Genomic DNA, 15,084 nt, shown 5'->3' on the forward strand with positions numbered 1-15,084 from the left:
CCCTTAGCTTTTCTTACTCAATGACTTTTTTGCTGTACCATTTACACCACACCTACACTTCTGGCTTTTCAAGGACTTTCCTACCTGGGCTATATTTGAACTGCTATTCTCACATCTCAGCTTCCCAAGTGGCTAAGTTAATAGGCATGAGCCACTGGCACCAGCAGAGATATTTTTAATGTAGAAATTTTTATTTTCTCCTTTAAGTTAAATTCCTTGATTCACACCTAACTTTGGCAGTCCAGATGTTCCAAGCATAGTCTTTACAGTTATAAATGAGAGACAAGAGGCTTAAAAAAATAGTCTTTCTCTAAAGTACTAACCAATGAAATCTCATTTAATTTGAATGTCAGATGATATTGTGTTCTTTCAGGATGTGTTCTTTCAGACTTAAAAGATATTCTCATTTTCTTAAAAGCAACTTTGTAAGTGTGGCTTTGAGAAATGTCGGGGAATCATCGGAGGCAAGAGTCAACGTGTGAATGGACTCATTGTCAGCAAAAGCAGCCAACCCATAACTGCACATAAGAAATCTGGACGATCAAAAGAGAAGAGAAAATCTAAGCACAAACTGAAGAAACGGGTAAATAACAGTTTTCTAACTTTATTGAAAGCTGTTTATGAGCTGCTTTGAGGCACTTACTAGAATAAGAAGCTTACTGAAGAAAAGCATCTTAAGATGGTTTTAATGTTCTTGGAGGTAATAATCCTTTTTCCCATTATTTTATCCCATATTTTTTTTCTTTTTCTTTTTTTTAGAAAGGCCATCTCTCTGAGGAGCCCAGTGAAAACATTAATACCCCAACAAGATTGGCCCCCCAATTACAGATGAAACCAATGTCTAATAGAGAAAGGTAAAGAGTTTTTTTTTCAACCTGAGTTCTTTTCAAAGTATATGATTTGCTTAATCGACTTAAAAAAATGATTAAGCATTTTACTATTGATCCTTTTAGTTTTTGTACAAGGGACTTAAGCCAACTTCTGTGACCTATATGTTTCTAAATTCTAAATAAAAGTTAGCATTTCTTTCAGATATGATGGTAAGCAGCATGTGTGTATATGTATATGTACATGTATGTATGTGTTTGAGAGAGTTATAGCATTTTTTTTTTTCCTTTTGTGGGTCATGAGGCTTGAACTCTGGGCCTGGGTGCTGTCCCTGAGCTCTCAGCTCAAGGATACTGCTCTACTCCTGAGGCACAGCCCCATATCCCATTTTCTAGTGATTAATTGTAGATAAGAGTCTCATATTCTTTAGTGCCTGGGATGGCTTTGAACCATGATCCTCAGATCTCAGCCTCCTGAGTAGCTAGAATTACAGGTGAGAGTTACCAGGCCCGGCTGAGAGTTACAGCATTCTTATGTTACAGATCTCATATATATATTTCAAGGTATCAATTATATCCATCTCCACTTCAAAATTACTGTGGTTTGGGGGCCAAATACAATATATTTTCTTTTTTTTTTTTTTTTTTTTTGCCAGTCCTAGGTTTTAGCTCAGGGCCTGAACACTACTACCCTTTGACTTTCTCAAGGCTAGAGTTCTACCACTTGAGCCTCAGCACCACTTCCAGCTTTTTTTCTATGTATGTGGTACCGAGGAATCGAACCCAGGTCTTCACGCATGCAAGGCAAGCACTCTACCACTAGGCCAAACTCCCGGCCCCTAAATACAATATGTTTTCTAAGTCTTGCATTTTTTATATGTGTATAAATAATAATAATAATACGATTTCCCTATCTCATTGTCTATCCAGCTTCATTTCCCTACTAAATGACTTTGTTCCATTTTAATATTATGCAAGCTGCAGAAGAGCTATGGTCTATGTTCTATTGCTATTTTCTGCTAAACATAGACTGTGGGCTCTGCCTGAAACAGGGGAACCAAAAAGGTCGCTATAATAGGTTAACATGGGGAGTTTAATTGACAAACTGCAGTGATTGGGATGAGAATACATCCTGGGGCGTGAACTCAGGGCCTGAGCACTATCCTTGGGCTTTCTCAAGACTAGAGCTCTACCACTTGAGCCACAGCACCACTTTTGGCCTCTTTCTTTCTTTCTTATTTTTTATTTATTTATTTTGTGGGTCATGCGGCTTGAACTAGGCCTGGGCGCTGTCCCTGAGCTCTTCAGTTCAAGGCTACCACCCTACCCTTGAGCCAAGCCCCACTTCCCGTTTTGTATAGGTTAATTGGAAATAAGAGTCTCAGGTCCTTTTGTGTGCCCAGGCTGGCTTTGAACCTTGATCCTCAGATCTCAGCCTCCTGAGTAGCTAGGATTACAGGCATGAGCCACAGAGCCCGGCATACTTCCAGCTTTTTTTTCTATTTATGTGATACCAAGGAATTGAACCCTTGTCTTTGAACATGCTAGGCAAGCGCTTTACCACTAGGCCAAACTTCCGGACCATACATCAAGTTATCCTTCACTAAAAGAGAAGTCAAAGAGATACTAATGAAAATAAACATGCAGGGTTTTTTTATTTTATTATTTTTTCAGTTGTGAACCTTGAACTTAGTCCCTAGGCACTGTCCCTGAGTGCTTTTTGCTCAAGCCTAGTGCTCTACCACTTTGAGCCACATCACCACTTACAGTTTTCTGGAATTTAATTGGAGATATGAGCCTCACTGGGGCTGAGAATGTGGCTTAGTTGTAGAGTGCTTGCCCAGCATGCATGAAGCCCTGGGTTTGATTCCTTAGTACCACATTAACAGAAGGATAATTGGAAGTCAGAGTCTCATGGACTTTACTGTCTGAGTTACCTTTGGACCACTGTTCGTAGATCTCAGCCTCTTGAGTATCTAGGATTATAGGCATAGTCCACCAAAATGTACACGGGGGCTACAGTTTACATACATAAGGTAATGTATATCTTTCTTTTACTTTTTTTCTTTTTTTTTTTGTCATGGGGCTTGAATTCTGGGCCTGGGCACTGTCCCTGAGCTCTTCAGCTCAAGGTTAGCACCCTACCACTTGAGCCACAGGACCACTTCTGGTTTTCTGGTGGTTAATTGGAGATAAGAGTTTCATGGACTTTTTGTGCCCAGGCTAGCTATGAGCCTTGATCCTCAGATTTCAGCCTCCTAAGTAGTTGGGATTACAAGTATGAGCCACCAGTGCCATCTGTATGTATTAAATGGGGCTGGGAGTGTGGCTTAATGGTAGAGTGCTTGCCTAGCATGAATGAAGTCCTGGGTTTGATTCCTTGGTACCACATATTCAGAAAAAGTCAGAAGTAATGCTGTGGCACAAGTGGTAGAGCACTAGCCTTGAGGACAAGTGCTCAAGGACAGTGCCCAGGCTCTGAGTTCAAGGCCCAGGACTGGCAAAAATAATAATAATAGTAATAAAATAAAATTCCTTAGAACTTTGAATTTTAAAGTAATTTAAAAATATTTTCAGAGAAAGGTTCTTCACCAAACTTCCAGAAAAGTCAGTGACAAAGAGAAGACTAGGAGTCACTGTTTTAATGACTATGAAAGTAATATTTATTGGTTATTTCTGCTGTTGTCTACATTTGGATAAGAATTGTCCCTATCAGGGCTGAGGATATGGCTTAGTGATAGCGTGCTTGCCTAACATGCATGAATAGTGATAGAGTGCTTGCCTAACATGCATGAAGCCTGGTTTTGATTTCTTAGCACCACCTAAAAGCTGGAAGTGGTACTGTGGATCAAGTGGTAGAGTGCTAGCCTTAAGCAAAAGAAACTCAGGGACACCAGGACTGGAAAAAAAAAAAGGGGGGGGCCCTATCAAAAGTAAACAAGTGTGTCCTGTTTTTCGGGTCGTCTGTGTTCCACATGCCAATGTTTCAGAAAATGTACCTTTATTTACAAGATTCTCCTGTATGTTTTGTATGTTTAACCTTGTACAGCGTTCTCTTTTTGAATGCACATTGGCTTGTACTCATGGTCTGGGTGCTAAGTATCTGGGGCAGCAGTAGCTCCTGCCTGCAATCCTAGCTCCTCAGGATCACAGACTGAACTCAGCACAGGCAGAAAAGTCTGTGAGACTCATTTCTGGAAGCAAAAGTGCGGTAGGACTCTTATCTTTAAGCAAAAGAAGCAGCTTTGGAACAATGCCAAGGCCCTGAGTTAAATCCCACAGGGAAAGAAAAAAAATGCCTAAGTGGTAGAATAGGTGTTTAATGTACACAAGATCTTGGGTTCAGTCTTTGTGTGTGTGTGTGTGTGTGTGTGTGTGTGTGTGTGTGTGTGTGTGTGTGTGCACGTGTGCCAGTGTTGGGGCTTGAACTTGGGACCTGACCACTGTCTTGGGCTTTCTCAGAACTAGAGCTGTAACACTAGAGGCACAGCAACACTTCCAGCCTCTGCTATATATGTGGTACCAAGGAATTGAACCCGGGTCTTTGTGCACGCTAGGCAAGCACTCTGCCACTAGGCCAAACTCCCAGCCCACTGGGTTCAATCATGATCAACAAATAAAATTCCCAAGTCCCAGACTCATACTCAAATTTCATGAAAATTTTTTCAGAATTAGAAGCATGCCTCAGTAGTTTATTTAAAAAAAAAAAAAACTCCCTATGGGATTCCAGCAAACAAAGCCAGAAATTATAATTAACATAATGTCCATTTATTGAGTCTGATAGTTTGAGATTTTATGCAAAGTCACATCAGAATAATAGATTCTAGCCAGAATGTAGCCAAGTTCCAGTGGTTCATGCCTGTAATACTGGCTACTCAGAAAGCTGAGATCTGAGGATTGTGGTTCAAAGCCAGACCAGGCAGGAAAGTCCATGAGACTTTTATCTCCAATTAACCACCAGAAAACCGGAAGTGGCACTGTGGCTGAAAGTGGTAGAGCTCCAGCTTTGAGTGAAAAAGCTCAGGGGTTACACTTAGGCCCCACAGCTGACAAGTGTTATCAAAGTTAGAACTGGGTGTGATGAGGCATGCCTAAAATTGTTGCAGCTACTTATATAGCACAAATTGAGAACATAACTGTCCAAAGTCTTCTGGGACTAAAAGTATAAAACTTATTCTGAAAAATAAGGCTAGGGCCATGTCTATAATATACATCCTAGCAAATGTAGTGCCCTGAGTTCAAACTCCAGTTCCACCAAAGGAAAAAATAATCATCACACTTACATAGGATAAGTTAAATACACATAATTCATTTAAGTTTAGAGATCCTTGTTGAGAGCACTGCAAAACTTCCATAGTTTTCACAGCTGTATTCATCTTAAATCTTTGCCATATGTTTGTCTAGTCCTCTTATTGCTAATCCTAAATCCATATATCTTGATATCTTAAAATTTTTAGAAATAGTTAAGAATGGTGGTGGTATGTATCTACAATCATAGCATTTGGGGATTAAACTGAAGAAATTTTTAGATAATCTGGGATTTGTAGTTCCAGACCAGCCTAGGCTATCTAGGAAGAAGGCTCTTTCCAGAAGAGGTAACTGAAGGAAAAAGGAGAGATAGACATTACAGATCCTCCATAAAATGTTTCTCCCTGGGCCGGGAATTTGGCCTAGTGGTTAAAGTGCTTGCCTAGCATGCATGAAGACCCGGGTTCGATTCCTCCGTACCACATACATAGGAAAAAGCCGGAAGTGGTGCTGAGGCTCAAGTGGTAGAGCTCTAGCCTTGAGAAAGTCCAAGGACAGTGCTCAGGCCCTGAGCCCAAGCCCAGGACTGGCAAAAAAAAAAAAATGTTTCTCCCTTCCTCCCACCCTCTGTTACTTGTTGTTGTTGTTGTTGTTTGGTGTTAGTGTGGATTGCGGTGGGGGGGGCAGGGGGAAATGGCAGGAGGGGTTGTTTTACTGGGTTCCAACGTAAATATGCTAGCTAGGCACTCTACTAGAAACCACTTGGTTTCTTACCAAAGTGTTTGCAGCAATTAAATGTTGTTTTTCAGATGTTTGTAAATGATGGTTTTTGTTTTTGTTTTTGTTGTGGTTGTGGGACTTAACTCTGGTCCTAGGCACTGTCCCTGAGCTCTTCAGCTGAAGGCTACCACCCTACCTCTTGAGCCACAGCTCCACTTCCATTTTTCTGGTGGTTAATTGGCAATGAGTCACACAGACTTTCGTGCCCAGGCTTGCTTTGAACCACGATCCTCAGATTCAGCCTCCCGAGTAGCTAGGATTACAGGCATGAGCCACCATGTCCAGCATAAGAAAAATTTTTATGTTTTACAAAAACTATATGCAAAATTGAATGCTTGCATATGTTACTGTCTTTTGCAACAGTCAGGTTAACATAAGTAAACTAATAACACAGAATAGTGGTTTGTATAAACATAAATTCTTATTGAATCAGTGAATAAAATACATTTCCTCCTTCCTTTCAGAAACTTTGTATTAAAGCGTCACGTGTTCTTGGTCCGAAACTGGGAGAAGATTCATCAGAAACAGGAGGAAGTAAAGCACACCAGTGATAATATTCACTCAGCATCATTATATTCCCGTTGGAATGGCATCTGCCGAGATGATGGGAATATTAAGTCTGGTAAAGCATAGGAAACTTTTTTTTTTTTTTTTTTCCCATCCTGGGCCTTGAACACAGGGCCTGGGCACTGTCCTTGGGCTTTCTCAAAGCTAGAACTTTACCACTTGAGTCATAGCACCGTTTTTGGCTTTTTTTCTATGTATATGGTACTGAGGAATTGAACCTGGGTCTTCATGCATGCTAGGCAAGCACTCCACAACTAGACTAAACTCCCAGCCTTTTTTTTTTTTAATATATTTTTTATTGTAATTAATAGAAGGGTTACATGATATTTGCCAGATAAATGGTGCCTTAATTCCCACACATTGATACCCTTTCACATGTCATGGTCCCCATTTCCCTTCCCCCCTCCCCCACCCCTCATCTTGTTTTCCCCTGTTCCCTATCCAATTTCAGATAACCAAATACAAATATATCCGATATATCAGGTAACAAAGTGAGATAGTGTAACAATATGAGATAACCAAGGGACAGTAGAAGTGATGAGAGATAACAGTACCTTAAGAACAATAATCATTAATTATATGGCTTATGTTTACATCATATTTTAAATGACAAGTTTAACAAACAATTGTTCAAGGAGGGAATCTCTAATTACATTCTCTGGGACTTAGTCTTTAGAACTTAATCAAAATTAGGCTAATGGTTTGTATGTCTTGAGGATTGCAGTTCAAAGCCATCCTGGGCATGAAAGTCAGTAAGTCTCTTTCCACCAATTAACCACCAGAAAACCAGAAGTGGTGCTGTGGCTCAACCTTGAGCTAAAGAGCTCAGGGACCGCGCCTAGGCCCAAAGATCATCCCCTATGACCAAAAAAAAAAGTCTTGAGATCTGAGGATCATTGTTAGAAAAAGCCAGCCCTGGCAGAAAAGCCCATGGAACTCTTTATTTCCAATTAACTACCAAAAAAACCAGAAATGGTACTTTGGCTCAAGTGATAAAGCACCACAAACTTTGAACACAAAAGCTCAAGAGGACAGTGCCAGACCCCTGAGTTCAGCATTGGAGCCAAATAATAATAATAATAATATTTATACTATATGTATGAAACAAACTAACTTGATAGATAAGAAATTTAGGGGGCCGGGAGTTTGGCCTAGTGGTTAAAGTGCTTGCCTAGCATGCATGAAGACCCGGGTTCGATTCCTCGGTACCACATACATAGAAAAAAGTCGGAAGTGGTGCTGAGGCTCAAGTGGTAGAGCTCTAGCCTTGAGAAAGTCCAAGGACAGTGCTCAGGCCCTGAGCTCAAGCCCAGGACTGGCAAAAAAAAAAAAAAATTAGCCAGGGAGAGGGGTTTGGCTTGGTGGTCGAAGTTCTTAGCATTGTGAAGGCCCAGGTTTGAGTCCCAACACAGCCAGAAACAGAAAGGAAAAACATGAGAAATTTAGCCAAGTATCAATGGTTCATGCCTGTAGTTTGTCAGAAGGTTGGTCTGAGTAAGCCAGCCATGGTGTACAGATACGTTGCTTCCAGTTAACCAACAATACAAGTATAGTTCAAATGTTAGCTCCTCAGCCTGGAGGGGAAAACAAAAACAAAAACACGCAAGGGCTAAAAGTTCAAACTCCAGTACTGGCACACACACAAAAAAATTTACCTAGAAAGCTGGTAGCATAGTTCAAGTGTTCAAGTGCATAGCTAGCAAGTGTGAGGCCCTGGGTTCAGTCCCTGGTATCACAGGAAAAAAAAAAGAAATCTACCCAAAACCTTACCCTAATTTAGTATATTTGATATTATTTCTTTGAACTCACTCTCCAAATAGTTGGAATCTTCTAATATTCATTTGTCATTTACTGAGGTAACCATATTAAAAGTGTTACCTCAGTCAGTCACAATCACTGTCATAATCCTAGCTCTTCAGGAAGTTGATATTAGGAAATTTCTTGCTTCAAAGTAGCTGCAGAGTAGGAAAGGGAATGAGGTTCTCTTTTAAAAGAATTTATATATTTTTTAAAATGTATTAGAAGTGGCTCTGTCACTCAAGGGGCAGGGCAGTGGCCTTGAGCTGTAGAGCTCAGGGACAACGCCCAGGCCCAGAATTCAAGCCCCACAACTGACCAAAAAAAAACTTTATGGGGGGCTGGGAGTTTGGCCTAGTGGTTAAAGTGCTTGCCTAGCATTCATGAAGACCCGGGTTCGATTCCTCAGTACCGCATACATAGAAAAAAAGCTGGAAGTGGTGCTGAGGCTCAAGTTGTAGAGCTCTAGCCTTGAGAAAAGTCCAAGGACAGTGCTCAGGCCCTGAGCTCAAGCCCAGGACTGGCAAAAAAAAACAAAAAAAAAAACTATGGGCAGAGAGTGGTTAAGTTCAATTCCTCAGTACCACATATATGGAAAAAAAGACGGAAGTGGTGCTTTGGCTCAAGTGGTAGTGCTCTAGCTTGGAGGAGAAAAAAAGCCCAAGGACAGTGCTCAGACCCTGAGTTCAAGCCCCAGGACTGGTAAAAATTAATTAATTAATTAATTAATTATACAAGGGCTTTCAATTCAATACCTCAATTTATTAGTGCAGCTTAATCATTGTTATTCCTTCTACCTAATCACAAATAGAAAGTTGGGCTCAGGCTCCTTGGTTTGTTTTTGTCATTCCAGTTATGTGGGAAGTATAATTAATCAGTCCTACTTAATCTGCACACTTTTTTGAAAGTACTATCACTAGTTTGAGAGGCTGATCACACAATAAATACTAAAGCCAGAATTCACATACCAGCAAATTCATTTCGTATTTGCAACTGCTGCACTATGTACCATGGTCCCTCTTGAAGTATTTGTGCCTATGGTAGATGCCAGTGTTTCCCAGGTTTTCTTTAAAAAGAACAAGAACTGCATGTCCACTAGCTCCACTTAATTACTACAAGAAAAACAAGAGTAAATGGTAGGAATCCATTGGAAGAGAGAAATCCGTTTGTAACACTTATTATTTCCTGAAACTAATGTTTATTTCTCTTTCCAGATGTCTTCATGACCCAGTTCTCTGCCCTACAGACAGCTCGGTCTGTGCGTACAAGACGGTTGGCAGCTGCAGAGGAAAACGTTGAAGTTGCTCGGGCTGCTCGTCTGGCCCAGATCTTCAAAGAGATTTGTGATGGCATCATCTCTTATAAAGGTGACCATATTCTTCTCCAAATTCAGTTCTTCCTTTTGCATATCATTTCTGTTCTCAACATATTAAAGTCTACTGGGCATAGTCATTCACCCCTATAATCCTAGCTACTCAGGAAGCTGGGATCTGAGGATCACAGTAAAAAATGTAAAAGGAACTCAGCAAACATAAACTCTACCTGTTTATCAAAAACATTTGAAACCAGTCTAGGCAATAAAGTCAGTGAGACTCTTATCTCCAATTAATCGTCCCCCTTCCCCCCCCAAAAAAGCCAGAAATGGCTCAAGTGGTAGAGTGCTAACCTTGAACAGAAGAGCTTAAACAGGAACAGCACCCAGGCCCTGAGTTCAAACACACACACACCAGGGGAGAACCGGGGAGTGGGGGGGGGGGGGTGCAATTAATATTTGCCTGTTTTATGTAGGTAGTCTTCCTAAATCTTGCATTTTTTTTTGCAGATTCTTCCCGACAAGCATTGGCAGCTCCACTTTTGAACCTCCCCCCAAAGAAAAAGTAGGTTCACCTTACTTATCTAAGGTTCACCTTAGATAATTATCTATTTTTAGAAAAATACTTAATGTACCAAATTGGCATCCTGGCTTTGTGTTCCAGGAATGCTGATTATTATGAGAAGATCTCTGATCCTCTAGATCTTATCACCATAGAAAAGCAGATCCTCGTTGGCTATTATAAGACAGTGGAAGCTTTTGATGCTGACATGCTCAAGGTCTTTCGGAATGCTGAGGTATTTTTTACTACCTTCAAACTCAGATTTAAGTTTGGTCTGAAGAAATTGTAGAAGTTTAAGATTTTTACCTCTTGTTTCAATCTTTATATTTCTCATTAGGAAAGGCAGTCATTTCTCTTGAGTACTTCTGGGGGTTTGGGGATGTTACAGTATATGAAACACTGTAACTCATAAAAACAGAGCTAGGCACTAGTTGCTCACACCTGTAATCCTAGCTATTCAAGCGGCTGAGATCTGAGGATCATGTATCAAAGCCAGCCTGGACAGGAAAGTTTGATACTCTTCTTGCTGTATTTGATAGTATAGTAAATCTGTTAACCAAAATGGGAGAATAGAATAAAAAACTAACCTGTGCTACTTTTTCAGGTACTTTTTTTGAGCCAAAACAAGAAAATCTAGCATATTTTCTTTTGTTTTCTTTAGAAATACTACGGGCGGAAATCCCCAATTGGGAGAGATGTTTGCCGCCTCCGAAAGGCCTATTACAATGCTCGGCATGAGGCATCAGCCCAAATTGATGAGATTGTGGGAGAAACAGCAAGTGAAGCAGATAGCAGCGAAACTTCAGTCTCTGAGAAGGAGAATGGGCATGAAAAGGATGATGATGTTATTCGCTGTATTTGTGGCCTCTATAAGGACGAAGGCCTCATGATCCAGTGTGACAAGTGCATGGTGAGGGTTAGAAGGTGAAGCAGAATCCTGGTCCTCATGAGCATGGTGACCATCTTCAAGGAAGCAGCCCACACTTCTTTTGGCTTGGTTTGACAGGCTTTTTACGATCTCTATTTTAGCGTTTTTATCCTTCACTGCTCACCATATTGCTTCCTGCTTTTGTCTATTTCATTTATTCCTTCGTTTTCCTGCCTCCCATTTTTCTCTCCATCTTCTGTTGTACACTTTTCACATAATCTGAATTTAAAAAGAGAGAATTAATCCACATATAGAGCCAAAGCCTCGATTGAAACCATAGTGACTTAACTTTATAAATATGAATTTATTCCCTTATATGTAAATGTAGCCATGAATAATATATGAGTATAATTCTTAGCTCCTAGGACTTCTCTATAAGTCTAAAATCCCCCTGTCGTTCATCAACTATACCTTTTTTCACAGGTGTGGCAACACTGTGACTGTATGGGAGTGAATTCAGATGTGGAACACTACCTTTGTGAACAGTGTGACCCAAGGCCTGTGGAAAGGGTAAAATATCCTCTAATGAAATTATGATCTATTAAGTAGGAAATATAACACATGCTCCTACTCTGCAAAATTCCTTGTATATTCATTTTCTTTATGAGTTTGTTTTCCTTTTTCCTCCCCAACATTTGGCTTATAGTTAGGATCTTAAACTCAGGGGTTTGTTGTTACTTTTTTTTTTTTTTTTTTGCCAGTCCTGGGCTTGAGCTCAGGGCCTGAGCACTGTCCTTGGACTTTCTCAAGGCTAGAGCTCTACCACTTGAGCCTCAGCACCACTTCCGACTTTTTTCTATGTATGTGGTACCGAGGAATCGAACCCGGGTCTTCATGCATGCTAGGCAAGCACTTTAACCACTAGGCCAAACTCCCGGCCCCAAGTCTCACATTCTTTTGTGGCTTCGAACCGTGATCCTCAGATTTCAGCCTTCTGTGTAGAGCTCCACTTCTGGCTTTTTTTAAATTTTTTTTCCAGTCCTGGGGCTTGAACTCAGCCTGAGCACTATCCTTGGGTTTTCTCAAGGCTAGAGCTCTACCACTTGAGCCACAGCATCACTTCTGGCTTTTTCTATGTGTGTGGCACCCAGGAATTGAACCCAGGTCTTTGTGCTTGCTAGGCGAGCAGTCTACCTCTAGGCTAAACTCCTCCCAGCCCTTACTTCTGGCTTTTTTGATGGTTAATTATAGTAGCAAAGACTTTCCTGTCCATTCTGGCTTTGAACCATGATTTCAGATCTTACCCTTCTGAGTAGGTAGCATTATAAGTTTATAAGCCACTAGCAACCAGCACACTCGGTTTCTTAAACTTGACATTGAGTATAATTATTCTTGCCCTTTGTTTTTTTCAGAAACATGATTAAAGGAAAAATAAAATATTTAGAAATCTATTAGAAAAACTTAATTTTTCTAAACTCTGTCAACTTTACAAACTAGGATTCATTTATAAAATCTCAAGCTTCTTTTCCCTTCAAGGATAGCCAGAGCAAAATCTGGAACTTTGTACTATAAATAACATCTATGAAAAGATGTGAAACAGGTTTGTGAAAAGAGCACTGGACTCAAAGTGCTTTACAGGAAAGGCCAGTGATTTGCCTGAGTTATTAAATGGCCATTTTTTGTGTGTGGAACAGGAAACATTTTTCTCTGTTTTCCATTTACCCTAATTTAACTCTGTTATACTAAAGTTTGCACCAATTTTTTTAAAATATCTTATCTAGGTACCTGTAATCCTAGCTACTCAAGAGGCTGAAATCTGAGGATTCAGTTCAAAGGCAGACCAGGCACAAAAAAGTCTATGAGACTTTAATCTCCAAATAACCACCAGAAAACAGGAAATAGCACTGTGGCTCAAGTGGCAGAGCATTACCCTGAGCTGATCAAGCCCCAGTACTGACAAAAGAAAGGAAGGAAGGAGGAAGGGAGTGGGAGAGGAATGGAGGGAGGGAAGGAGGAAGGGAGGGAGGAACTTAACTGTGGTGCCGTTGTCATATTTAAGTTGGCAGGTCTTTTCTTTTCTTTTTTTATCAATCGTAGGACTTGTATGCTGGGCCTGGGTATGGTCCCTGAGCTCTTCAGCTCTAGACTACCGCCCTACTCCTTGAGCCACAGCAGCACTTCCAGTTTTCTGGAGGTTAATTGGAGATAGTCTCTGAGACACCAAGCCCAGGCACTAAAGAATGTAAGACTCTTTATGTCCAGTTAATCTTTAGAAAACAGGAAGTGGGGCTGTGGCTCAAGGGCTAGAGCGGTACCTTTGAGCTGAAGAACTGAGGGAGAGCTCCCAGGCCTAGAGTTCAAGCTCCATAACTCACCAAAAGGAAAAAAAAAAGGTCTCATAGTCTTTAATGCCCAGGCTGGCTTTGAACCGTGATCCTCAAATCTCAGCCTCCTGAGTAGCTAGGATTACAGGTGTGAGCCATTGTGCCCAACATAATGGGCAGCTTTTCATTGTGAAGGACGCATTGCAGAATGTTTGACTTTCCTCATCTTTGGGCACTAACTATTAATAGCATTCCCAAACATTTTACTAATCAGAGTCCCCCTTCGTACATTTTCACATCTGGACTGCAGAAAGCATCCACAAAGTTAATGCTTTGTGGAATATTGTTGGAAATCTTTATAGTCTGTCAAATTTGTCACCTGTCTTTACTTTTCCAGATTTAATTATTCTAGTTGTCTTTGTGTTGTTTTCATATAGTATGTTGAAATGACTTTTAACAGTAAGTCTTAGATGGGAATTCCAGGTTTGTTTGGGGTTTTTTTTCCTCCCTGAAAAAAGTAGGCTGAATGTAATTCCAGCCCTTACCCATTCGTGTTCTGCTCTTATCAGGAGGTACCCATGATCCCTCGGCCCCACTATTCTCAACCTGGCTGTGTGTACTTCATCTGTTTGCTTCGAGATGATTTATTGCTTCGTCAAGGTATGTACACAGATACTTGGCTTCTATGAGACTTTTATCTCTAAGTACCATGAAAGAGCTATAGATCAAGTGGTTAGAACACTATCCTTTATAGAAAAAAGAAAAAAAATAATTCAGAGACATCACTGAGGCCCTGAGTTCAAGCCCCGGGACCAGCATAAAAATGAAAAATGTACCTAATAGTTATTGTCCCATATGGCTTTTATTAAATCTTTATACCCTGGGTTTGCATTTATCATCCCTCTACCATATAATACTAATTTGAGTAGAAAAGTTGCCAGGAGCTAGGCACAGTGGCTCACACCTGTAATCCTAGCTACTCAGGAGGCTGAGATCTGAGGATCAAAGTTCAAAGCCAGTCCAGGCACTAAAGTCTGTGAAACTCTTATCTCTAATTAACCACTAGAAAACTGGAAGTGGCACTGAGGTAGGGCCCTTGAGCTGAAGAGCTTAGAGACAGTGCCCAGGCCCAGAGTTCAAGCCCCATGATCAGATTGGGGAAAAAAAGAAGCCAGGTGAGATAGTTCATGCCTATAAGCCTAGCTACTCAGGAGGCTGAGATCTGAGGATCACACTTGAAAGCCAGCTTGGGCACTAAAGAATGTGAGACTCTTATCTCCAGTTAACCTCTAGAAAACAGGAAGTGGGGTTTGGCTCAAGGGGGTAGGATTGGTAGCCTTGAGCTGAAGAGCTCAGGAACAGTGCCCAGGCCGAGTTTAAGCCCCATGACCGGGGGGGGGGGGGGGGGGGGGGTGAAAAAAAAAAAGAAGAGAGAAGTTGACAAAAGCTAATTTTAGTTCAGCTGAACTATAAAAGGACCAAAAGCTAATTTTTATTTATTTATTTTGCCAGTCCTAGGGTTTGAACTCAAGGGACTAGACACTGTCCTTGAGCTTTTTCAAGGCCAATAACTTGAGCCACAGCACCACTTCGGGTTTTGTGCATGCTGGATAAGCACTCTATCACTAGGCTACACTCCTGACTCCCAAAGGCTAATTTTAAAACTAGAAGAAAAAAATTGGGATACTAGTGGCTCATTCCTATAATTCTGGCTACCTAGGAGGTTGAAATATGAAATTTGTAGTTCAAAGCTAGCCTAGGCAGGAAAGTTCTTATCTTCAGATATAGAGCTATTGTTC

The 15,084-nt window shown here is 40.8% G+C and overlaps 1 protein-coding gene across 2 annotated transcripts in view; it reads left to right on the plus strand.

Annotated features, from left to right (window-relative positions):
* Positions 1–15,084, plus strand: part of Ash1l (ASH1 like histone lysine methyltransferase) — a 103,821-nt gene that overhangs the window by 79,788 nt on the left and 8,949 nt on the right. For both annotated transcript variants that reach the window (XM_090340797.1, XM_090340795.1), the window contains exons 14-22: positions 419–583; positions 760–854; positions 6,320–6,477; positions 9,434–9,586; positions 10,042–10,096; positions 10,196–10,328; positions 10,755–11,003; positions 11,445–11,531; positions 13,855–13,945. In XM_090340797.1, the coding sequence (XP_090196923.1) occupies positions 419–583; positions 760–854; positions 6,320–6,477; positions 9,434–9,586; positions 10,042–10,096; positions 10,196–10,328; positions 10,755–11,003; positions 11,445–11,531; positions 13,855–13,945 (1,186 nt within the window). The remainder of the gene's footprint in view (positions 1–418; positions 584–759; positions 855–6,319; positions 6,478–9,433; positions 9,587–10,041; positions 10,097–10,195; positions 10,329–10,754; positions 11,004–11,444; positions 11,532–13,854; positions 13,946–15,084) is intronic.

This window comes from Megascapheus bottae, chromosome 10 (assembly GCF_031878675.1).
Source record: "Megascapheus bottae isolate mThoBot1 chromosome 10, mThoBot2.hap1, whole genome shotgun sequence".
Classification (NCBI taxonomy): Eukaryota; Metazoa; Chordata; class Mammalia; order Rodentia; family Geomyidae; genus Megascapheus; species Megascapheus bottae.